This window comes from Amphiura filiformis, chromosome 16 (genome assembly GCF_039555335.1).
Source record: "Amphiura filiformis chromosome 16, Afil_fr2py, whole genome shotgun sequence".
Taxonomy (NCBI): Eukaryota; Metazoa; Echinodermata; class Ophiuroidea; order Amphilepidida; family Amphiuridae; genus Amphiura; species Amphiura filiformis.
In genome coordinates this window covers 23412465-23440121 of record NC_092643.1, presented here as the reverse complement: position 1 = coordinate 23440121, position 27657 = coordinate 23412465, and the positions used below count along the sequence as shown (strand labels likewise).

Sequence of the window (27657 nt, the reverse complement as noted above, 5' to 3'; positions counted from 1 at the left end):
ACCAAGAGAAACTTATCCCAAATATGACAAATTCTGAGTTTCATGGTTTGATTTTTATAAAAAAATATGGCTCTTTGTCCATCTATGTCATGTCAACATTCGAAGACAGATTGTACCATTTGATTTTATACTTCATGACTCACCCACCTCATTCAACACCAAAGTTCACTCGCAATTATTTCCAACTGATGCATAACCTTTGACCCTTGTGTTTAGGGATCCAACTCACATCACAATCTCCCAGGAGCTAAGTTTTGAAACAATACAGAGGTGGTGAACTGTGTATGTGAGATTGAAAGCAATATAAGTGTTTTTCAGCAGGCTTGTCATACATGCACCCCGTGCAGGTGCAGGGGTATTATTAATCACTGTACTCCAACCTGTTATATAAAATGTGCAAACGAATGAAACAAACAATCTCGCGCAATTGTCACCGATTCCGTGAAAGGAAACTTGGCCTAGTGGCAGGTGCGTGCCGATCTGCTGTGACGACCCGTAATATAAAGACGCATAATAGGCGTGTTATCGTATTTCATATTTTTTTCTTGGTCATGGTCGCTGTGATATCAAATGATGGTGGCGTGACCGTTCGTTCTATGATGGTTCGGTTTGATTTAGATTATGTGTTATTAAATGTTGTATCAATATGGATTATGTATATGGAAAATGTTCAAGTGCTTTGAGGAGTTTTCTTTAAAAGATTTTCTAGATCATATTTGCGGTTTTCGAAGTGATATAGTGGTATCATTGACAGTATGGTGCTTGAGCATTGATACTTGGTGTAGTATAACTGCCTTATTATCATCTTTATTCAACATGACAGTATTCATCACCATACCCATCATTATCACCATCATCATGGTCATCATCTCCATGATGATCATCATCACATAATGGATATGATGACCAACCACATCATCATCATCATCATCATCGTCATCGTCATCATCGTCATAATAATCGTAATAATACATGTAATAATAATTATCATTATCATATTTATCATCATTTTTCATTATTTTGTCATCATCATCGTTATCAACATTATAATCATCATCATCATCATATTTATCTTCATATAATTTTGTCATTATTTTCATCACTTCATTATCACCACATCTTCATCTCCATCCTTATCATCGTCATCGTCGTCGTCAACAACAACAACTTTGTCATGATCCTCATTATCAATTTCATCATCATCTTTTATTTATTTTATGTAATGAAAGAAACAACATTTGGTGATTGATTTTAAATGAAATATTTCTGTTTTTATACTTGTTTAAATGCAATTATTAGAAGTAAGACACAATACCTGGAAATGTACCATACTACTCGTATATCAATGAATACTAATATATGTAGCCAGAAAACAATTTCAGTTCCATCAAAGTATTGAATACTAATATATGTAGCCAGAAAACAATTTCAGTTCCATCAAAGTATTGATAATGATGTATATACATCATTGAACCATCAATTTGATGCTTACATAAAATGCCAACACATACAATATGGAATGACAAGATAACTCTATCAAAATTTCAAGAGTGAGAGAGGAGAGAAAAAATGCCAGTATTAGTTTTGTGATTGTTGTTTGCTGTTAATGCAAAAGCACTTGTATCCACTCTCAATATATTATGGTGATAGTGCAAGAAAGCAGTTTTTGCAATAGCTGCCATGTACACATTTAACAGTGTCTGCATTCTATATTGTGCATATCCGCAGATATGACTCCAGGCAGCTATTGCAGAAAGGGCTTTCTTTGCCCTAAACCTCAATGTTATGTAAATCGTTTCTTGAAAGACTTGATATGTCATAGAGACATAAAAAGAGAAAGAAAATGAAGACATTCACCTTATGGTTAGAAATGCCAATTTACCACAAATGAACAATATTGATCTTTCAAAGTCCCCTGTATGGAGATATTTATATCCAGTGACATTTTAACAAATGTTTTCTATTTGTGCAATGGGCTGTTCCAGTCGAAATCCATACCCATGAAATCCATACATGACCTTAATCTCCCACAGAGGGAGTGTAGATTTCAAATGGAATCGCCCATTTAGGTAACCCCATTTAAAATTCTCACTCCCTGTGTGGAAGATTAAGGACACGTCTTCCATACGGGGTGTATGGATTTCAACTGGAATAGCCCGATTTCACTTTGCCCCTTTGTGCGGTTATCGCTTTCAGCTATGTTGCCTATCATATTCGTTTAGATGTGATTGGTATTGCTGTTTACCGTTCAGCTATTTTACTTATTGGTAAATATTTGTTATACATCCAGGGAGTGTTTAGAGAGTGGTGGAACTTAATACGACGACATGAAATGATATGCACTTTATTCAAAAGTAATTGATGTATGTTTTATGAAAGTACAGTAAGATAAAACCAATTTCAATATTTGAAAAAAAATGTGTTTTAAAAATATGAAATGATTTAATTTGAGATAGGTTGTTGCTCTATAGTGGTTTTTTATTTTGTTAAATATATATATACATACAACATAATTGGACCACAGGCAATCTGACTCTCTGACATTTAGAAAGAAAAAGGGTTCCTCTTCAAGATATTGAGAAAGAGAGAGACTGGAAAATGAGCAAAACAAGAGATAATTAAATTTGATGACCTTGCTGCTAAGCTAAGAATCCCCCCATGTGGATGAATCTTGGGTTTGGAGAGCAAGATGGGTAGTAGTGAAAACTGGCGCCCGGTAAGGGACCTTCGTATTAATTTTTCTGGATGGTTTGTTGAGCACTTTTTATTATTACAGTTCCCCCTTAGGCAAACAGTATCTAATTACATTCAATACTACTTGTATCCTTCAATCTGTATGCCTGATGAGCAACAATAACAATATATTTTATATCTCAATTAATATATTCCAATGTATAGATTGACTCAAATTTATTACAGAGATGAAATTTTTCTTGTAACTAAATACTTAAGTTTCATGTTATAAAATATAATACGTTTTGAAGTGAAGCTTTTGATGATGATGAGTGGAGGATGTGATTATTGTGGTATTGTCGACTATAAATGTGTTTCAATTATTGGTGTGTGTTGAGTGGAATGGATGGATGGAGACCTGTGGTTGGGGTTGGGAGATGTTGATGATGAGGATGGTGATGACCATGATGTTGATGGGAAGAGGATGTGATTATTGTGGTATTGTAGGGACTATAATGTGTGTTTCAATTATTGGTGTGTGTTGAGTGGAATGGATGGAGAACTGTGTGGCTGAGGTTGAGGTTGTGAGATGATGATGATGATGATGTTGATGAGTAGAGAATATGATTATTGTGGTATTGTAGTAACTATAATGTGTTTCAATTATTGGTGTGTGTTGAGTGGAATGAATGGAGAACTGTGTGGTTGGGGTTGGGAGATGTTGATGATGAAGATGATGATGACGATGATGTTGATGATTAGGGAATCTGATTATTGTGGTATTGTAGCGACTATAATGTGTTTCAATTATTGGTTTGTTTTGAGTGGAATCAATGGAGAACTGTGTGGCTGAGATTGCGGTGGCGGTGCTACTTATGACAGTAACATAATGATGATGTGATGGTGATGGTGATGATGATGAAAATGATGAAAACAAAGATGACAATATGATAACTGAGGACGATCATCAGGTCTTGAAAAAATGTTAATTTCCCAGGAAGCAAGCTAAATGTCCCACAATATATAGCATGATTTTATAATAAAAAAGACACAATTTCTCTCCAAATACCAGAATTTCCCTCCAAACACCAACATTTCCTGGGACAGAGCGTCACAAATTCCCCACTTTTTCGAGCCATGACGATTATGTTGACGATATTGAGGATAAATGATGAAGATGATAAAAAGTTATGATGATGATGACAACAACTACAATGCCTTCATCACTCCTCAAAAACGAACCAACTTCATTTTGAAAGTTTCATAAGATATGACCATCTTTGTTTACAAACCAAGCATCAGAAATATTAGTTTTGAATGTTTTGTAGCCACAATGTATCTGTTCCAATTGCATTGTTTTATCTGTATCCAATATTCTCACCTCACGTGGTACAGATTGTCCTGGAGCAACCCTTGTAACATAACCTCTTGACTGAATGAAACCAAGCCAGACACACACTTGTTCTCATAACTCTGCCCTATAGCAATATATCTCTCTATATATTGGCTGGCATCTTTAAGGATTACATACAACTGCCTGTCTTATCTAGAGTATTGCGAACAGTTTAACCAAGAGAGCTTATGGGTTGGTGTTATACAGCTCCAACAAATTACAGACATTTTTCCGCAAACAGTTTACAGCTTCATGGTTATGCATTGTGTGGCCCAAACAAATTACATATATGTATTCTGTGGTCCATTTATTCTACCAATCATGCACAGACACCAGATCAACTTACTATGTTTCCTGGTCATATTTCTGCAGAAATTCCCTTTGTATGTTGTCATTGATGTTGGCGTCATCATTGTTGTTGTTGTCATCTTCATCATCATCATCATCTTCATCTTCATCTTCATCTTCATCTCCATCTCCATCTCCATCTCCATCTCCATCTCCATCTCCATCTCCATCTCCATCTCCATCTCCATCTCCATCTCCATCTCCATCTCCATCTCCATCTCCATCTCCATCTCCATCTTCATCATTAATATCAAAACCAACACCATCACTATGCATCTTCATCTTTGCCTTCATCATTATCTTCATTCCTGCGGTCTGTTTTCTAGATCTACCAATCGTGCATAGACATCAGATTAACTTACTACAGCCAAATGTAAAAAAAACACACCAAAAACATGTAAATGATGCTTCCTAATCATGTGTCAACAAAAATTCCCTCAGTTGTTTATTATCGTCATCATCATCATCATCTTCATCATTAACATCAAAATGAACATCAACATCATCACCATGCATCTTCATCTTCAGCCACATCCTCATCTTCATTATCAATATTAACTTCAAAATCACCTATGTCTTCATCATCATCATCATCACCATCATCATCATAATCACAAAAACCAACAGGACCAATTCTATAATCAGAAATAAAGGAAAACATCTGCAAATTTCCGATGCTAACTTCAATTTTACCTTCGTCATTTACATACTAAACTCATAAAAAATCACACTTAATATCGAGTTCTTAATAGAACAGGTTATACTGTGAGAAGTTAGTTTCCCAATGCAAATATCCCGCCATATTATTTCCTTTTACAAGTCATGTTCTTTAGTTTACCAGTTTGTTATTTGCTCATCGGCAAGGCAATACAGGATATTATTAATTTGAAAGCTTTTCCTGAATAACATTGCTTGCAATTTACTAGGAATATAAATCCCTAACTCTCTTGTGGGATTGTTGAAAGATTTGGTGGCCTAATTTTGAGAAAATGAATCAGCCTTTTAAGTAAGGTTTGACATAATAAAAATCTTTAACCATGTTAACTGGTTATTTTGTTGTAGAGTTTAATACTAATATTCAAAAAGGACTTATTTTTCCATAATGGCAGTATGAATTCTGTTTATTATATTGGTAAGATTTCACTAGGATCCACAACATGCTCATCTATCAGGGGAACAGTTCTTAAACCCTAATACATTTGTACATTCATTGAATGACCTTTGAAGATTTGGGTACAAAAACTCAAACTCTACAACTTGAGGTCAAGTTTTGCACTATGATTATGTAATTGAGGTTATTGGACTATGCCATTGGGATGAGGCTCTTGTGGTCCATAGTGTTTGGAGAGATGATTTCCCAAGTTATATTACAATGGGCTATTTCATTTAAAATCCACACTACCCCTGTGGAAGATTCTGGAATTATCTTCCACGGGGAGTATGAATTTCAAACGGAATGAACACATTAGCTTCTCCATTTGTAATTCACCCCCCCCCCCCTCAGTGGAAGATTTGGTTTGAATCTTTCTCAGAGGGTGTATGAAATTCAAATGGAGCTGCTTAATGTGTTCATTCCATTTGAAATTCATACTCCCTCTGTGAAAGATATTTCCCAAATCTTCCACAGGGGTAGTGTGGATTTTAAATGGAATAGCCCGGTTGAGTTATCTAATAGAAATAACAAAAACATATTTGGTTATGCACGCTGTTCCAAATTGATACGGTTAACCGTTTTGATTAAAATTCAAATAACGATGAATTTTGACATATCAAGGCTAAACAGGCATGGATGTGATTGGTTACTGGTGGTCACATGGGTACATGGATGAGGATGCGTTGGTATCTTGCTCACATCTGTTACAGGTGCTGTAACAGTGTCAACCAATCGGTAAAGGCTAGATTAAATTTTGATCACAACATTAGCTGCTCTATGTCAATATTGCTTGTTTATTTTCTATCGATATTAGTGACCGTAAAAAGCAAATAGAGTTGGTTTGAGCACAGAATTAATTTTGAGATATTACCACAAAAGTCTTTGTACAAGTACTTATTCCCAGCAACATACAAGTATAATCAATTTTGATAGCATTTTCGGTATATTCTAGCTTATTAGGTAGTCAGTATTGCAGAGTGATGAAAATTAATTTTACTCAAAAAATGACCCATTCTGTTCAATCACAGAACAGTATATAAATTACTAACATTATGTGCTATTTTTCAGACATAAAGAATAAATAATGCACAATAACTTATTTCTGTCAAATATTAATTTAGCTTGACTTGGTAAAGATTAGTATTTTATACTTGAAATTATTAATAGTAACCATAATTTGAGCATAAGGCAGCTATGGCTGTCAGTGATCACTTAAGCACAGTGGAGAATATTGCCTACCCATAATGCATTGTGTCAGAATCTAAAATAACCAACACTTAATCTCATATTTTGCAAAATTGAGGTAATTATATGGCTTCAGATGATACCTCCAAGATGTATAATCATAGACCTTAAATGGTCTATGGTATAATAGACGCTGCTGATGTTCTAAAGCAATGACTACGTTTTAATGCGTTACATGCTAGCTGTAGACTTCAACATACAAATTCCAAGTTTTATGATATTTTTTTTTAATTATCAAGAGCTATCTCAAGAACCACTGAACCAATACTAGGATTGTTTGCACCCATTTTAATGCATTTTTCATGCTGATTCAGATGATACCTCCAAGATGGTCTTGACAATGTGCAATTTGAAATTTTTTGAATTTTTTTAAAAAGAAAATTTGAAATTTATCGTCTGCAGTCAACACCCGTGTGCAGAAGGTTCTAGTAATTTGTTCTAGTCTTGCAATGCATCATGGGTAGCCATGATATTCTGCTGTGAGGATGAGGTAGCACAATGCTAGAATTCATTTTGTCAAAACTAATATCAGTTGAAGATGAAATTCCAAAAGGACGTAAATGACATGGCTTAATTTTGAATAGGTTAAAAAAATCGGTTGAAAAATCGGTCATTTTCTATTATTGCCTACTTGTATTGCTTCACAAATGTCTTTTATTTTTGATCATATGGACAATCTACTTAACCCCTGAGCACTACCTGCCGATCTAACATTGCCTCTGATTGGTCAATTACATGATATCTTCACTTTAATCACCAATCAGAATGGAGCTTTTGCAAAAGATTCACCCCAATTTTTGTGTGGTGAAATTTTTCTAACAATGTTGCTGATTGGGCCAATTGATAATGAAGACTTCTTTTTGGCCAATCGGCAGGTAGTTCTCATGGAGTTAACTTAGGAAATTATTTATATCAAGAACACTCTGTAAGGGGATTGATATTAAGATTCAGAACATTTTTATTGATGTAATGTATTGAACCAAATTTATGAACAAAATGGCGATTTGGGTCAGAAATATTAGTCCAGAAAAGGATAAATCTGCTTTTGCACAAATTGCATGTTTATTCAGCATCCCATGTTTGCACACTATGTTTTCTGTATGTCTGTGACAACATATAACATGGATAAACCAAACAAATTTTAAATACCATTACTTGCTCATGGCGCATACAAATTATTGATTAGACGGAAGTCCCAAGTCGCTTGTACTTCTGTATAGAGAATCGTGGCATACACCGTGGAGCCAAAATGGTCTCAATTCTAACAGCACAGTTCAATATTGCACATTTAACTATCAGTGCTTAAAATTTGACCTCAAGTTGTGGAGTATGAGTTTTTGTACCCAACACATTCAAAGGTCATTGTGTGAATAAAGAGGTATGTTGGGTTTATAGAACTGTGCCCTGGTAGATGAGCATATTTCAGTCCCTAGTTTAAAAATCCATGTGTAAGAATTATCTTGTGTGAATAGAAGAAATGAATTTTATGATTAACTATTTGCTGTATGACTTTTTTATTTTATCTGACGGAGATAGACACACAGACAAACGGATGGATAGATAGACAGACACATAGAAAATGTAACCGATGCTGTATAACCCCATGGACTCTACTGGTCATCTAACAGCATTTCTGATTGGTTGATAACATCAAATGCTCATTTCAATTGCCAATTATGACTAGGCTTTAAACTATTTATGGTCAAACTTGCATTTGCAGACAATCTTATTAATACCCTCCTTGATTGGTTCAAAATTTGACACAATATTCATTTTGACCAATTGGCAGGTAGTTCTCATGGGGTTAAAATACACTACCAGATTCATATTGTTGCTGATCCCAGAGGTAATGCTGCTGCCCAGGTACTTTGTGGCCTCTGTAGAAAACCGGTGCAGTACCAATCTAGTACCAATGTGTGATTCTGATGTGTGTACCCACATTAAGAGTACCAGTGAAGTAACTGGGCAACAGTACCTCTGGGGTGACAGCAATATGAATCTAGTTGTGTAGTTGTCCATAACAGACAAAGGCAGACAGAGGCAAAACTGTATGATTAAATAATGTTCTAAGGCTTAAGGTGATGATAGGGAGGCAGTGAGGTATTGTACAGAGACAGATATGCAGACAGACAGACATATATACAGACAAAGAGACAGGTAAAGACAAAAAGAGACAAAGACAGTAAATGAGAAGCAGACAGATAAAAATACAACATCAGTAGAAAGACAGCAAAATGATAGACAGAAAAATGATAAACATACATACATACAGACACACATTTAGAGATATACAATACAGACAAAGAGAATAAAGAACAAAATGACTGGTAGACCTAGCAGCAAGGTGGAAAAAAAAGTGATGAAAGCAGTCTTAATTTGATAATGGCTAGCTGCCATGAATGTTTACCATTTATGTTTTCTCTCATCCCGTCAGTGATATTTAAACCATTTTGACATTATCCAGGTAACCTCTTGGCATTTAGCAATGGTTAAGAATAATTGTTGAAAATTTTAAGCAAATTGAAGCAGTCACACTGAGCTAGAGACAGGTAGCATTTATTATATTAACGTTGACCTATTTTTCCGAGTGACCTAGATAGACCATCTGGTGCTGGTGGAAGAGTTGTTAGAATCAATGAAGCAGCTAACAATGAAAGTAAATTGTCAATTTGGTGCTTTTTAAACTAATTGTCAACACTAGTGATTTACCATAATGAAGCAATTTCTGATCTGTTTATTGCTTATATTGCACGTGCGTGGTGTTGTCATGCGGTGTGGAGTGTGTGTGGGGGTGTGTTGGTGCGTCTTGTGCACGAAATCATATAGCATTGTATCAATATTTCTGCTTGAAAACCTTGCCACAATTATCAGAAATACTTGGGTCATTTGGGTGTTATCCGTGATGCGGAAATGATTGCACACGGACGGGTGTGTGCAATGACCATATATATGGGCCAAATGGACTATTGATTTTTTTATTTCATCCTCTTCTATCTTATAGATGTAATTTATCAGGCCAAGTCAAAATCATAATTGACTTATCACCTTGGCAAGGGAACTCGTGAAAAGTGTGACAGAAAATATTTCGTAGATTCAATATTTTTCAGGATGTGATTTTACTAAGCTTAAAAGTAACAAATTCGTGCTTGAGGGTTATGACAGTTTTTCTAGTCTACTAATCTAAAAGGATACCTCAGGGTGCTATTCTAGGCCCTCCAGTATTTTGAATAATTGCTTTGTTTACCGAGTTTAATCAAAATGATTTTATTTGAAATAAAAATACCATCAGCCCTAAATCATGTTTGTCTGTTATTACATGCCGGGTTCCCCATGTCTATTATGATTATAATGTCTTATACACACTATTACTTAATAACGCTTAAGGACAGGGACCTAGTTTTATACTATCGTCTTACTTAAGAGTCATTTTAGCCCCTGTTGCTGCTTTGTATAGAACCATTAGTGTGTATACAAGTGCATTGGTAATGTCAGATTGGGGGCATTGTTGTGCTAATCACATTCAGGTGCCAAGCGAGCCCGTAGGGCGGAGTGATCACCACGGACTGATTTTGCCCAATTACATGCATATTTTCCATGAAAGAGGACAGTTTGTGCCGCAGGGCGTAATTTTCCGAGCCTGACCTCACTTTGGCAAAACCCAATAATAATAATAACGTCGTTGGTTGAGAAAATTGATGTGCCAGTCCATTATGGCGAGGATCTCGAGCTAAAAAGGCAGAACAATGCCGCGGGAGGACGAGCACCCTTTTAGTGGCAGTCACTCTTTTCATCGTTCTTTCTCCCTCTCTCTCTCTCGTTTCTTCTTTTCTTAATCAAATGACTAATAAAATGCAATTGTCAAGCTTGTGGAAACCATTAGCGTATCATAACGAGTCTGATAATTGTTTTATGGCTAACTAGTTGACCTTTTACGCATGTACCGTATTGTAAGTTTGATCAAATATGATATGCACAAGTGGTTGATAATTCAATAATTAATAACGGTATTGAGAATGATAGACAATCCAAGAGGTCAACAGCTTCTTACAAGTCAAGTGCGTACTCTCACCTTTACTTGAAAAACATGGAGGAAGAATTTAATTAAATCTTCGCCATTATTAATCAAAATATGATTATTTTTCCAATGTATTTTGAATTGCTTTTTCTGTAGGTGTTTATTTTAAGAAATATTTAACAGAAGCTGTAATTTTAAAGGCATGTTGAAAAATTACACAAGTTATTTTGAATATTCCAGTTTTGCAAGGATATTTTGTTAGTTCATGTTTTGTCTCATCTTGTTGCGCCTCGGAATTTGTTTTTCGTCGATAGATGGCTTATTATAAAGTGCTTGTAAATAATGATATACTTTGAATTCATATCACTATTAAATTGCATTTGTATAAGGCAGGCTTTAAAAAAAAATTCGATGAGCAGCAATCATCTCGATATCAGTACAGCCTGTTCTTAATTGGTAAACATTTTCAATGCATAAGTTCACATTTATTTGCACACCAAAAAAAAGTGTCGTAAAAATTAGCCTTTTGTAATGCATCAAATGACTAATGATTACCCTTGGTTAAGCTTGTGGGCAATTTGCATTATGCCTTGTTTCTTGTACTCAGTGATAAAAGTTCATTACGGGTCATTTTGCTGCTAATTATACAACGCATTATTGGCTTGTGCAGGTGCAGGGAACATCGCAAATAAGAAGATGACTTGTGCTTATCATTAGTATCATTAGAAGCATAATTATGTTATCACTTTTTCAAAATCTCATTATTTGACTTGATGAATAAACTCAAAACAGAAAATTATTCATCAATTAGGCGTGAATTTTATCAAGAATTCTGCTTAAAATGGTGAATGAGCTATTATGTTATTAAATTCTTTGTTGATATTTACATGAGTATATAATTGGATAATGTTGGTGTTTTTAGAATTGCATGTTTTTTGCACTTTTGGAGTTCTGAGGCGTGGTGATTTTCAGCACGTTCTATTTGCTGCAATGTCCCTGGATTTGTGATTAAATTTGTACATGCTCATTTGTCAGAATTTTTATTTTAAGTGATGAAAGGGAGCAAAGAGCATTTGGATATGGCAGGATTTGAACCACTAACTTCTGGAATGCGAATCCAGTCAGCTAGTTACACTCCTGGGAATAATTCTGGTATACCCTGTGTACAAGTACCCTAATCCTAATCCTAACCCTAACCCTAACCCTAACCCTCAAAAATAAGGGTGTGCAGGGTAAAGCAGAATTGTACCTACTCCTGTAGGTTGATTTAAATTCCTTTTTGTTTTGTTTTTCAAATTCAAATAAAAAAAATTCAAATTGTTTATTGCTGCTTGATAGAAACAAATCAAGGGATTGTCAGTGCAAGAATGTTCTATCTGCAATAGCTGCCCTATAGACATTTGACAATTTCTGCATTCGATATTGTATACATCTGAATGTATGACACGTGGCAGCTATTGCAGATAGGCCATTCTTTCCATACAACCCTTCCAAATCCACTTAGTCTGGCTGTTGATATTTCATGGATGTAGTAGAGTTATCCAATTTATCTAAGGCTTATAGAATCCTTAATCTCAGGCAGCCTGGTTGAATTGCACTGTTCCATTTGAAGTTCCTCCTCCCACTGTGGAAGATTTTGGAATTCCAACCAAATTTAACAGTCTAAAGTATTCCAGATCCAACCATTTATTTTCATCCGTCAAATTTTATCCCAAATGGTGCAAAATTCAGCCCAAATGGTACAAAATTCAGCCCAAATGGTACAAAATTCAGCCCAAATGGTACAAAATTCTACTGGATTTGATAAATTTCAACAATATTCAGCTGGAATTCAGAGTAAAATTACCAAAAATTTCCAGCTGGATTGACCACCATAAGGCGCAACTGGAATCGAGATGGCAACAATATTTTCCACAGAGGGCGTGTGGATTTTAAAAATAATAGCCCATACACAAGTGATACACGAGTGAATGAGCAAGTTCTCAACACCTTGGAGTAATGAATTCTGTTTGTGGCCATGTTGGCTATATAATTGCGTTTTAAATTGGCATTAGAAGGTAATACAGCTTGCTAATTGCTAACTTTGTTCTACATGAATTGACTAAATAAACCCTCTTTCTACGTTGCTCAACATGCAGCTAGTCTAAACATTCATTTTACTCTCTCTATATATTTCTTTTTATTACATACTAATCAATGCAACCTTTTCCTTTGTAATATGTTGAATTTGTTGCATTGCTATACATGGTTAGAGTTTAATTTTGATGGTTGATCTCGAACAACAAAATGATGGAGGATTTTTCAATAAATCCCATTGTAAAATTCTTAGCTTTGTTTATATTGCCTTGTCATTTTTTGCAATAAAATTTGTAGGCAATATGACCAGCTTTTGTTAAACCATTTAATGCTTTTGTTTATTGTATGACCTTGGTATTCTGCAACAATAGGCAACTTTTTGATGTACAACTATTTAAATTTTTGAAAATGAGATAATAAAATTCTTTATATTTTTGATCAACAAAGATTTTTTTATCACGTTGAGCCAGAATGGTCTCATATCCAATGTCAAAGTCTAAGAACCCTCATTCAGCAGTTATAAGAATTGACCTCAAGTTGTGGGTATGTACGGTACCCAGTGCAAAGTTCATTCTATGAGTTTACAAGCATATTACGATTGAACTGTGCCCTAACAAATAAGGTAGAACTATCAGTTCACTCATGGAAGGCAAATAGTAAACCTCTGGATAATTTTACTATTTGCCCCACAAACTTGCATTGTTTGCATTCTGCATGTAACGTGTTGTGCCCAAAATGTGCGCTAGGTATAGATCCCAGGGCGCCGATTTACCATGGTGTTTACATACAGGGCAATTTTGAGTTGGTACTCCGTGGGTCTAATCTCTTTGGTCCTAACAACAAGTTGCAACTTTAACATCGTAGTGCGTGAAAAAGTTAATGTTATGTAAATGAGTATATGCTACTGTATGCAGTTTATTTTTTAAATCCCAGCTGTTCCATTTTATGTTGATCTTTTTATTTATTGCATAATAATATATTTTTATGGAATTTGTCAAAACATCATAAAATTTTAATAGAAATGCAGTTAGATAATATAAAATCATACAATTTGGAGTGATTTGAATAATGTTTATGTTTGCCCAAAGATGTGTGTATCGGGGTGTGTATTCTAATATGAAATGAAATAGAATTATTTTTAATTGTTTGATGGGTTCAATGACATAATTTAATTACATTGGTGAATACATTCATTAGGTTTGTTGATCAAATTGACTTTTTAAGCACAATGATTTAACATTTAATAAATTGTCCTAATGCACAATTTTGATAGGGCCAAGTTGTGTTATTCTTAACTACTGTTAATCCTCTGGGTACTACCTGCTAATCTAACATTGCCTCTGATTGGTCAATGACATAATATCTTCACTTTAATCACCAATCAGAATGGAGCTTTGCAAATAATTCACCCCAATTTGTTTGGTGAAATTATTCTAACAATGTTGCTGATTGGGCCAATTGATAATGAAAACTTCTTTTTGTCCAATCGGCAGGTACTTCTCATGGGGTTAATCACAGGATGAGTACATAGTGGTTCTATCAATTTTAAATGCAAATTTCATTTTAATTGAAAGAAAGAACAAGAAAAAAAACCAATAGTGACAAATTACAAAGTGGTGTAGAAAATTGGATGGCGGATGATTTATCGCTGTCGATGATACCGAGTTTGATTCAATGTATATCATAGCAAATGATTAATGGCATTAATACACTGTCCCTGGTGGCCTGCTAGATGAAAAGTTATGTTTACCACAAGCAAAATATTGCTTAATTAGAGACTAATGTTGTGTATATAAAATTTGATTGCATTCATTTAATTTGTGATTTATAAAGGAAATTGAAGGAATATAATTGGCAATAGAATGTTCAAATTTATGGGGATTTTTTTCTGTCTGGCAGGTGGGGTTGAGAGATTGAGATGCACTATATTTTGTGTGGAACTGCATGATGATGAAATTTGTTTAAGTCCAAAAGTCCTCTGTTTGTTGGTGTGTCCACCAAATCAGTAAATATAGAAGTAGCATTTTTTTTTCAAAATTGGAAACAAATTATTTTTGAAGGTGCCTATTCTTGTGTGTGTAGTGAACAAATGGCCTGTGCAAAGAAAATATCTCACCCTTCCCAGAATCCTTTGAAAAATGTCACCTCATTTCTTCAAATGACACTCCCACTACAGGTTCCTTTTGCTTTCATTTTGAGAATAGACTGGGTAAACATGGGTCAATAATCAAGAAATAAACATATTTTGCAAGATCTGGATGTGCTCTGTTCATTGAGGTACATTTTGTCACTATTGACCCATGTTGCACTAGATAGCAGATCAGTACAGGAAATTGAAATGGGAGAAATGCATTATGGGAAGTGTAAGATAACTTCTCTGTGGCCTGCGTAAGCAATAAGAGTACATATCGAAGCATGGTTGGATGGGTGGTTAGTCTAGCGCAGCCTAAGCTTTTCTCGTTCGTTACCGGTGACTCATATATTTAATTAATCTGATTAAAGGAGGGAGGGTGGATGAGGTTGGATGAGGTATATGATGTACGGATGGGTCATAAAGACCTCGTTAATAACATTCAGAATGTTATTGATTAGTTTGTTCATCATATGTACATAGCTCATTAGTGCATGGGTAAATTGATGATTTTATGCAATTATGATGATGCTAAGAGGAGATGAGTGCCGTGGGATGACAGATCGAGGAAAGTGTGCTTAAAAATGATATTAATGTGTTGTAAAATTAGAGAGGCTGATTTTTATGACATTTCTGACATGAATGTCAGGACAAGGTAAGGTGATACCAGGGATGTGAGAGGTGATACCATGGAAGTGACCAATTCATTAGTGTCGTCTGCTAATATTTAAAAAGGTGCCAAATTTTAATATGACTTAAATAGGTATTATTAATTTTTAATGAAGTAGAATATTTATATCATCAATTCTTTAATGACATAAAAGTTCATAAAATATTTTGAGCTTTTGGTAAAATTTGATTACTTAACCCCATGAATACTACCTGCCGATTGATCGGCCAAAATAAATACTGTGTCCAATTTTAAACCAATCAAGAAGGGTATTAATAAGATCATCTGCATATCCAAGTTTGACCATAATAGTTGAAAGCCTAGTCATAATTGGCAATTGAAATGAGTTTTTGAAGTTATCAGCCAATTAGAAATGCTGTTAGATGACCAGTAGTGCACAGGGGGTTAAAATATTCAACTTAAGGCTCTCGCATCAAAATATAAAGAACAAAGTGATCAGGAAACCTCCAAAATAGTTTGAAAATGTCTGGGGATGAAGTTCTCTTTTTGCATGTACTCCTTTTTTTTTGGTCAAAAAGGTCAACATTTTACAAAATTCTGCATCCCCTGCAAAAAATTCCTGCATATGGGCCTGCCGTGCATTTTCAGTTTGTACAAACTTGGCTTAGATTTTTGTTATCATCAATAACATGGTATAGGGTTTAAAGTCTATATTCGTTATAACTCGTTTTAGGATATTTGGCACACAATTAACAATGCTAATCAAATAGATACCACTGATGGTCACAACAGATGTAAACTAGTGACACGTTTTCGATGGAAAGTAATGGAAATATGGGCTATGTACCTATCCACACCTGTTGGGTCTTGCTAACTTTCTCATTAACAGTTAATTAAGAGTGAATTACATCACTTAGTAAACTTCAGATAGAAAATAAAGGTTCATTCATTCAACATGGGTAATACACCGATGAGACAGGTTGGTTGGTTATGTATGTTTTTATAAAACGTGTAAGCTTACATGTTATGTTATCTTTTGTACATCATTGAAGTGTCAGTGACACACTCCTGAAATTAGTGTGTTCAGTTGCATTTGTATTTAATTATGGGGTGTGTGTACAAACCATGCATGCATGCATGCAGGTATATATAGTATCTTTTGCATTGATAAACAAAAGAGGGGCAGTGGGTTAACGCAGCAGTTCTGCTCTCACCTATGCACTGTGGGCCCGGGTTCGAGCCTTGTCTGTTCCCGCCAACTTTATGTGCATTTGGTTTCTAGTCCACGCACAGGTTTACTCCAGGTGCCCCAGTTTCATTCTGCTTTTAAAACTGGATGCAAATGATTCAATGAATGCAAAGTTTCAGACTAAATTCTGTATTGAATATGATCCAGGTACAATATACCGGTATCCAAAAAAACAAACGAAAAACATCAAAAGATGCATGGGCTGTGTGCATCGGTATGCTTTTTTCATTGATACCATTATAGTTACATTAATACACAAAAGGAAGCCGTTAAGGCAAAACAGCTATAACAAAAACAGAAAAAAGTTATTCCTATAAATGTTTCTTGAAAATACCAACAAAAGGATCTTTGAAAATACCAACAATAGAAATGAATAGTATGTAGAATCTATAGAACATACAAACAATTAGTGCACTGCATACAATGGTTAAAAGTCATAAAGTTTAGAAAAAATAGAGATATAAATAGAGCGTAATTACTGGAAGCTAATTATAAGAACCCATACAATGTCAATAATTAGCCTTAGACAGAGAAACCAACAAAGGGCAAGGACGCAAAATCATACCATGTACTTTGTACAAAAATGATGATTATTGATTCACCATTCACCAATCCATAAGTTCCAACCAAATTACAGCCATAATTGATATTCAACCAAAAGTAGGTCCCTATTCATGGATCGTTAGTTTATTTGGCACAGAGCGAACAAAGAATAGTAAGAAATTAACCGAAATAATACCTGCAAAATTGGTTTTCTTATTATTGAATAGAGATAGTGTGAAGTTGAATAATAGGCCAGATGTGTGTATATTAAGATTAACTGAAATTGCGTTATTGTATTTTGACAAAATAACAAATCATTCTTTTAATTTTCCTTTTTTGTAATTTTTCACAACAATAACACTGATAATGGAATACCCTGGATAGTACACGATAACTTGATGAATCATAGACATTTAAATGGCCACACATTTTGTTTTGTTGGCCCATTACACGGTGGTTTCCCTTTTATAACATGACACTTAAGCCGCTGGGAACACATTTTCTTTCTCTACTCTCTCTCTCTCTTCTTTTCAATTGCTTTTAGTAGTAGTGCCTTGACACTTGTAGTGTAGTGGAGTTAACCATCTGGGTGTTAACGACTACTGCAGACAGCGGAGAGAAATTTTGGCTAATTTTAGCAAATTTTTGTCAAATTTTGATCAGTTCCAATTGGTTTTGAATGGGTATGGAAAGGCCTTACATTTGTGTCCGGGTCTGGGCGTAGCATAGGATAGGAGGACTTGTAGGGAACATTTTGTGTATTGAAATATTTTGCAACATGCGTAAACATTTTTCGAATGCGGTGTTAGGGTTAAAATAGCTTGAATACTTGGTCTCTCCCCATGTTTTAATAATGTATAGCATTAACACAATGCACATCACTCAACACTTGTCAATCCTCATTTCATCAGTGATTTTGTAATCTAGGGTTGCTAGGCAAAATTAAAATGGCCGACGAGGGGTCAGGAAAGGTTCGCAAATTGCAAGATGAGGGAGAGGGGATTGGCGATTATTGTATCATGCTTGTGTTGTCAGGTGTTGTACTCATTGAGGACATACTTTATCAATAGCAATCTGATGATATTCAATGTTATATTTTGATAACATCATGTGATTTCAAATTGAATGCAATATCAAATTTTTCTGAGGGGGAATTGATCATAGAATTAGTTGTATAAATTATTAAGAGTATAATACGGAAACCGTCCAATATGTTTAAAATATATAAATGAAGACCCAAAAATAAATAACAGTGTCCCCATATTGAGTAAGTTTGGTTGTTTTTTCAGGTGAAAATTAACAAATATTATATTTAACAGATTGGGTTAAACAAAAAATTTCAAAGCCCATGGCAGTTTCAAAAACGAATGCAGAATGAAGGTTTTTTAAGATTTTTTTAAAAAGATTTTTTAAAACTTTTTGAATTAAGATGTCATTTTGCGAGTGTTCAAAACTATACAGCATAAAATTGTGGTTGATTTACACAGTACATTATGTCAATTGTATTATACCAATCAATTATGTGAGTATCGAATCAAGTCACTTTTCTTCCAAATTTGTCTCAGATTTACATGATTTTACGGCAAAAAACTGAAAAAAAGGAAATAAAAAAATGAATTTTCTGTTTCAGCTGACATGGACGCTCTAAGAAAAAGGAACATGTGCGGCAGCTTTGGGACATCACTTCTTTTTAGCCTTATTTCTCCTTTGATACCATACTGGACAAAAATCCAGCATGATGATGATGATGTTGTTGTTGTTGTTGTTGTTGTTGTTGTTGTTGTTGTTGTTGTTGTTGTTGTTGTTGTTGTTGTTGTTGTTGTTGTTGTTGTTGTTGTTGTTGTTGTTGTTGTTGTTGTTGTTGTTGTTGTTGCTGTTGTTTAAATTTAGCTTTGCCATCATTGGGGTACAATGAATGTGAATAATATCTGGAAGCTTCTGGAATAGCCCAAGATACAGGGTTGCCAAACCCGCGATTTGGTAGCCCAATTGGGCGACTTTTGAAGATTTTTCCCGCGACTTCTGATAATTTCCTGTCCCATAGAAACCAATGGTTAAGAAAAAATTTGGGCAACTTTTCAACATTGGCTCCCGCGACTTCTGATCGTTTCCTGCCCCATAGAAACCAATGGTAAAGAGAAAAATTGGGCGACTTTTCGATTATTTGACCCACAATTTGGGCTGAAATCTTTTGGCAACCCTGCCAAGATATTGAATCCAGCCAACTTGTACTAATCAATTGTTTTCTTTCTTTCTTTATATATTTGTGCAGGGCCAAGAGCAGATCAGCTTTGTAAATAGTTTTGTCAATAACTACACCTCGAGCGAGGCCCAGGCACTCTCACCACATAATAATAACTTTGTTACTAACTCAGTTATGTCTTCAGAGGTAAGTTTGCTGGAAAATATTCTTCAAATATCTTTCTTTTCTGAACAAACCATGCTAAAAATCTGATAGCAGAAAATTCCTCATATTTCTAGCCCAATAACGTAGTACTTGGCATAGACGTTTCTATGTTACATTAGCAGATAGGCAAGACCTTCTTGTTCTCTGTTGAAAAGGGGCAGTTTTCAATGAATGCCTCTTTTCAGAGCCATCAGTAGCTAGGCAAGGGGTAGCCTACATGTCTCATTCTTAGGTACTTTGTCCTGAAGAAGTCACAGCTACTCCTGACGAATGCTTGATAGTTCCAAACTTGTCCGAAGGTGAACCAGATAAAAAACTTACTAATTAGTATGAACTCCTGTCATAAACCCTATCCTACAATTTTTTACTTTCAAAGTCTAACAGACTTCTTTTTCATCATTAGGTGGGTCAGGTGTCATGGGTCAAAGTCAAATGGGGTCAAATAGGGTTAAATTGATATTGACCTTGTCAACATAATGTCTCTCAATCTCCCTGCCCCCCCTTCAGCTATCACAACGGGCAGGGGATCTAGTGGTTTGCAAACTGCCTTGTTACTTCTACACTGCAAGATTCTCATCTGTGTGACGCCGATGTCACATCAATGTCACTGCATCGGAAACTACACCTCGGTTTTCCATATCGCCGGTCCGAAATAGCCGGGTAGCCAGCCTCCTAGGTTTCTACAGAGTGACTTGGCGGCGGTGACTCCGCAGGAGAGTCACACTGGTGTGACTACTGTGAGCCGACTGGGCCTGGGTGCTCACGTTTTGGGTTGCGGTTTTGATTTTATTGCCATATTTGTTATATTCTCTTGATTTATTCAATTAATATTCTTTATTTCTAGCTTTTTTTAGAAGAATAGGGAGGAGGAAATTGCAAACTGGACTTTAAAAATAAGGGAAATATTAGATGAATAAAATAAATTTGTTATTAAAAGAAATAAACATGATCAGTAAACAAAGTATAATTCAATAAACTAATATGATGAATAAAATACATTTTTGTTAATTGGTGGCTATTTGAATAACTAAATAAATAACAAATTAAGAAATAAATAAGCAGGAAGAAACCAATAAAAGAAGAATGGAAGAAACAAAGAAACACTTTGAAAGAAAACAACTTGAGAAAAATTGCAAATAAAGAAGTTAAAAGTAGGAATATTATAAGAAGCATGTAGGCCTATTGATGAATTAAAATATTAAATGTGTAAAATAAATAATTATAACAATAATAATTCATAACAAGCATTAATATTTGCGTGATAAAAATAAGACACAATTTCAAACAAACAATGCAATAGGCCTATATTGATGTGACACCGATTTATAGGCATAATTTGATAACGTAAAAAAATCAACATGAAAAACAAATCAAACTAATAGGCCTATAAAACACCATTTTGAAAAAACGGAAAAAGAAAATAGCACAAGCCAAAGTTTTGCAAAAACTTACGGCAGCAAAAGTATAACTTTGCAGTAGACCTTTCAGGAAAGTGACAAGAAGTAAAACAAAATGCATGCTAGGCCTATAAATCAATTTTAAATATAACAGAAAAATTCTTGCTTCAAATAAGTAAAGTTTTGGCAAATCAAAATGTATACATTGAAAATGCTAGGCCTATACTGATAGGCATACTTTAAGTAACTTCGCTGAAAATCTCTTTTAAAACATTTAAAAACACAATTCGTTTTAAATAAAAAAAGTTTCAATAGGCCTATATAACGTTATCATGCAAAATATGAAAAAATAGGCCTAATTTGATTGCAAAACATGCCATCTATGCCTAACCACTGAAGTAAACAAAGCAATGATATAAGTTTTGTGGGAAAACAAGCAAACAAATAAACAAAATAAAAACGTTTGAAATGAAACAAACAAATAAACCAAGAACAAGAACTGCAAATAACACACACAGTTGATGAGATTATTAAACAGGCAGCACGAAAAGAATTAAAATATTATTAAAAGAGAACAATAAATAAATGAAACAAAATGAATCGGAAGTCTCACAGTTGAAATATAAATGATAAAGAATGCAAGCACGATAAAAAACACACAAAGACGGCAGTAGCCTACAGCCACGGACCCACTGTACAGCATGCATCAATCAATTAATTATAAAACCAACTCATTCCATTCATGAGCGTATACAAGCAGTAAACAAGCATGATACGCGTATTTGAAATCATCAGCGCGTATTTGGTAGATATCTGCCGCGTCCCCAAGTGTTCGAACTCATAACAGGGTTCGGTCAGCGACCTTTCGACAGCGTAGTCACCTTGAAGTTCACCGACTGGGCACCGAGCAGGCGGACGCATGGGACACTGGCTACGAAAGTCACTTTGATGTGACTACAAGAGGTGGACCACTGTCGGAATCTAGTCGGTGGTGTACATCAGGAGTCGCCGAGGCGGCGTCGAGCAGGTAACACATCGGAGGCTAGCAGTTGTAGTCACTACGTGATGACACTGCTGCATAGTACCCTACTGCCTTGTTTCCGATGTAGTCACTCTCCTGTAGTGACTCTGTCGGCCACCATAGGGTAGGTTATTCTGGAGTGACGTCGGTAGTGACTTCAGAGTTCCAGTGCGATGTAGTCACTCTGTCGCCAGGAATTTTGCAGTGTAGTCTTGTACTCCCAACCTCAACAATGGTCAACTTTTTTAGCAACTGCCAAAAAATGTTAAAATTTCAATTATCAAAAATTAAACTTTCTTGTTTAAAAACATAACAACCCTGGTCTCCCTCCCAAGTTCACATTTGGGAAATCTTGTCTGTAAACCTTACTTTATAGTTTCCTTGTAAATCAATTTGAAAGAATCATCAACAATTGTTGATCATTAATTTGCTTCAAGTTGACATAAAGACACTGATAATTCATGTCATACTCTCACATACCTGTACTGAGTAACATCTTATAAATCATATTCCTAGCATCAAGTTGATAGGTTTCGTCAAATGTTCATCAAGTGTCAGAGAAGGTATCGTACCCTTCCCAGAATCCTTTGCAACATGATACATCACCTCATTTCATCAAATGACACTCCTATTACTTTGTACAGGTTGTCTTTGTTGAGAATAGACTGGTTAAACATGGGTTGATAGTCAAGAAATATATAAACATTTTATGAGGTACATTGGTGTACTTTTGTCACTATCATGTTGCACTAGATAGCAGATGAGTACAGATTATTGAAATGGAAGAAATGCATTATGGGAAGTGTAAGACATCTGTTCTGATCAAGTATCATCATGAAACAATAATTTCCCTCAGCAAACAATAATTCCATCAATCTAGGAAGCATTCAATGAGCTGAAATCTTGTTAAAAAGTTGCTCATGTTCACTCATTTTAATTGGATTCAATCAAATTACATTTAATCAAGCCCACATTAAATTCAATCCGTCAGAAAGCACGTCTGAAATGTCAAAATCACAAGTTGCATCATTTAATCACATCAAAATGATTTCAATGCCTCATTCAAACACCCGTTAAATATGTAAAATACAAATCTTCTTTTTCAGGCTTATTAAGCGAAACATTCTACCTATCAATCAAAAGTGAAGATTTTTTTAAGGGTTTTACCTCAAGCACTCTTGCAATACACTAAAAAACATGTTTCCACTTGTACAAGTTGCTTGCCCCAGTACTTCTCATGTTGTACTAGACTCCAATCACTGTATAAAAATGTGTAGTAGCCGGTTATCAAGCCTGAGTTACAAGCACTATCAATCAACGCTGATGAAGCGAACAAGCGCAAAAATCCGCTAACCATTTTACACTTAGCTACTCTCCCCTGACACGTTTACACATGTTTACTTGGCTCAAAGGGTATGCTTTTATTATGAATGAACATGGTATTTTGATAATCATAATCAAAACGGTGAAAGACAAAATTCCATTGTCCGATCGATATTAGACAATTTGATAACAAAGAAATGGGCAGAGCAATATCTCGTTAGCAATTTTATATTCGATTTTATGACCCAAACAATAGTAATGTAATTAAACCGTAATCTTGAAAGCTTGTTTAGTAAACTGAAGATGACAGTAGGTTTAATAGCAATAACAATGACACACCCATCAAAATATTAAGGGGTAAAGTGCAAGAAAGTCATTTCTGCAATAGCTGCTAGGTGTTGTATTCATAGATGCATACAATATAGAAATGCAGAAATTGTCAATTGTCTATATGGCAGCTATTTTGGGGTTAAGTGGAAGAACGCCATTTCTGCAATAGCTGCCATGTGTTGTGTTCGTAGATGCGTACAGTGTAGAAATGCAGAAATTGTCAAATGTTAATAGGGCAGCTATTGCAGAAAGTGCTTTCTTTGGCACTAACTCTTAGATATCATTAGGATCCACAACATGGTCATCTATCAGGGGCACAGTTCTTTAACCCCAGTACATTTGTACATTTATTGAATGACCTTTGAAATTTTGAGTACAAAAACTCATACTCTGCAACTTGAAGTCAAATTTTGCGCTATGATTGTTTAATTGAGGTTATTGAATTATGCCATTGGGATGAGGCCATTGTGGTCTGTAGATATGATGAATCATGTATCTTTGTTTCAATATCATCATGATGATGACAAGATTTATCTCTATTAATTTTCCAATATAAATATTTTCTTTTTTACGCACAAAGAATTTTTTCATTAGGATCACAGGTTATTGTTTTACTTGAACATCCAATTTGTGAAGAGATGGATTGTTTAAATTTAACGCTTGATTTACTGCCTTAATAGTTCTTTGTGAAACATCACTTAAACATATTTTTTATAAATGAGCGATAGATATTACCTTTGTACTTATGAATCAAAATATTTTGTTTTTGTAAGATAAATTTTAATTGCCAGAATTGCAATTGAGATGAAATTGCATTTACTCGGACTTACTCATTCTTTGATTGAAAACAAATAAATGGAGGGTGAAAACATCATGAAATGGTTTGATAATGGGATGAACCTGAAGAATAAATCAATATGAAATGATTATTAACTTATCAATTTTTGTCAGGATTCAATAATATAATAATAATAATAATGGCCATCATTGATAGTTCAACAGGATCAACATTTTGTCACCCTGCTATAAAGGTAATTGCTGAAATCATTTCTTGTAATTTTGAGAACAAAACTACAAAATATGGTTCAAGCATGCATCAGTTACATAATCACCCTAATTATTTCTGATTATTCCCTTTAATTTGTCTCATGTTCATTTGTTCTTGTGCAAAGATTTGTGAATAAATATGCTTAAAATGCATGCTTTGAACCATATTTTGTACTTTGTTCTCAAAACTACAAAAAATGACTTTTGCAATTATCGTAGCAGGCTCACAATTTGGGATTATTTTACAAACACAACAGTTTAATATCAAATAAGGCATGCAATAGTGTAATGAATGTATTCTTTAATTTAAACAAATATAAATAAATAAAAAACATAATAAATTAAAAAAACATAAAAACAAAACCAAGGCAGATGAGAAGTGCAAAATCCAAGAAATGCACAATTGATGAAAAAAATAATCAAATAAGGTCTTCCAAGAGCTATACAAAAATGAACATAATAGAAATCATGCTGCGTCATTCTGATAACACAATTATTGCGTAAGTTTATTTTCGAAGAACTACTTAATTATAAAGGTCACTCGTTAAGACTGAAAATAACTATAACGCCAGAGGCAGAGATTGACCTTTTGATGTCAAATCAAACTTTATTATTGCAATTGTCCTTTTTTAATCAAAGGTAACGATCTTTCTGTACAAATTTGAAAATTATTTACATATTCAACCCACCCAGATTCTATTCAGATATTTTTGATAAACTCTAAAAAAAACACCTGTATAAATGAATAATAACTGTTCATGGGAAACAATTTATTGCGCTGATTAAAAATTCAAACCAATGTTGCGAAACCAAATTATGCTATTCCAGTTGAAATCCATACACCCCCTGTGGAAGGTATTACATTAATCGCCCACACAGGGGGTGTAGATTTTAAATGGAGTCACCTATTCAAGGAATCCATTTTGAAATGTACACTCCCCCTGTGGAAGGCATTACCTTAATCTCCCACATAGGGGGGTATAGATTTTAAATGGAGTCACCTATTCAGGGAATCCAATTTGAAATTCACACTCCCTTTTTGAAAAGATTAAAATGATGTCTATAATAGAGGGTGTACGGATTTCAACTGGAATAGCCCATTTATTGTGATGATGATTTGCCATCATGAATTTGATAGCGCACATTAAACTAGTAAGGTCTTTTTAATAAGCATATCTAAATTAAGTATCTATTGTTGCTTCTAATTGAGAAACAGGTGTAACTTAATACCATGTTGCATTATTAATTAGCCTTGTTGCCATGGCAACAAAAGGCAGCCATGTTTTTTCCTTAGCAATTTGCAAAATTGCTAAGGTCTGTTTCTGTCAAGTTCTTTGTTTCTTTCTTTCTTTCTTTCTGTCAATTTTTTTGCTCTCTATTTTATTTCATGGTTTTCTATCTCTCTGTCTTTCACTCTCCTGCTGTTTTGCCTTTTCCTCATCTCTCTTCCTCTCCCCCTCTCTCTACTCTCTCTCTTCTCCTCTTTCTCCATCTCATCTCTCTCTCTCTCTCTCTCTCTCTCTCTCTCTCTCTCTCTATTTCTCTCCACAATGACTGAGCAATCAGGTTCTTTGTTGTTAACCAATTATAAAGGCTCACACCATCTGTTCAGATTTAGTTACATCCACAGACTTTGTGACTATTGGATAATCTCTTCACATAATCCAAATATGATCCATTGTTATTCCCAGTAATATTGCTGTATGGTGATTTATCATAGGCAAATTATGTCATTTTGGGTTAAATTGGCAGAGACAAATTTGATGAAACTGGGGATGAAACATTGCGCTATACAAGCTTATACAGGTGGTTATTTTTTGTTTAGAGAATATTTTTTAATTTCTGGCAAAGAGGACCTATGTGCATGTTGGTATTTTCATGAAGTTCATGCCTGAACAATGTTATATGACAAAAGTAGGCCTACATATTTATCTGTTGTTAAATTCCATGACCGAACCTCTTTTCGCGAAAATAAAACCCTAGCGAAAATTACCACTTATACAGTATGTTTAATTGTATGAGTCACCCTGAGGGGATTGAACAAAGATGAGAATAATTATTTAAAGAATGAAAATACTACCCCCTCTAGTGGTCAAATGAGGAGATGTTTGTTGATGAAAGCTGTCTGAATCAATGCATTTACCATTCACAGTCTGGAAGAGAGACCTGCTGCATGTGTCTGCTCATTGGCACTTCTCTTTATTATGGTCATATTATATTGTCATCAGTGTCAAATCTGCAATCATCATCAGCAGCCTTATTGGATTTTATACCAGCCTTGAAGCAATAGCTACTTGAATTAAGAAGAGGACTGCCATGATTATACAAGTAAAAATTTTGGGCATTTAAGAAAATTTTATTTGTCATTGTACAGTGCTGGACTTTGTTTTACAAGATGTCTGTTTGATCAAGTCTTTCATTTATGTTTATGTTAGTAATTGGTATACATGCATTGTTAATAAACTGGTATACATGCATTGTTAGTAAACTGGTAAACATGCATTGTCTTTATTCACTTTATGGTGCTGAGGAGAGATGCCAATAAAATAACAAGAATTGAAATGAAAATGGCAATGTACCTGAATGTGTATGAAGAATTGTATTGTGTAAAATAATCCATTTTATTCCCAGTTGATTGATGAGAATGATTCAACTGTTTTTGTTACTGATGTTGC

General features: G+C 34.7%; 1 protein-coding gene across 7 annotated transcripts in view; it reads left to right on the top strand.

The window, feature by feature from the left end:
- LOC140135746 (thymocyte selection-associated high mobility group box protein TOX-like) overlaps positions 1-27657 on the top strand; it is a 187083-nt gene that overhangs the window by 142275 nt on the left and 17151 nt on the right. For 6 of the 7 annotated variants that reach the window (XM_072157355.1, XM_072157354.1, XM_072157352.1 and 3 more), the window contains exon 2: positions 19730-19846. In XM_072157355.1, coding sequence (XP_072013456.1) covers positions 19835-19846 — 12 coding nt within the window. In that variant the 5' untranslated portion in view covers positions 19730-19834. Of the gene's footprint in view, positions 1-19729; positions 19847-27126; positions 27311-27657 lie in introns of those variants that run through there. The other variant, XM_072157356.1, reaches the window with a different exon arrangement.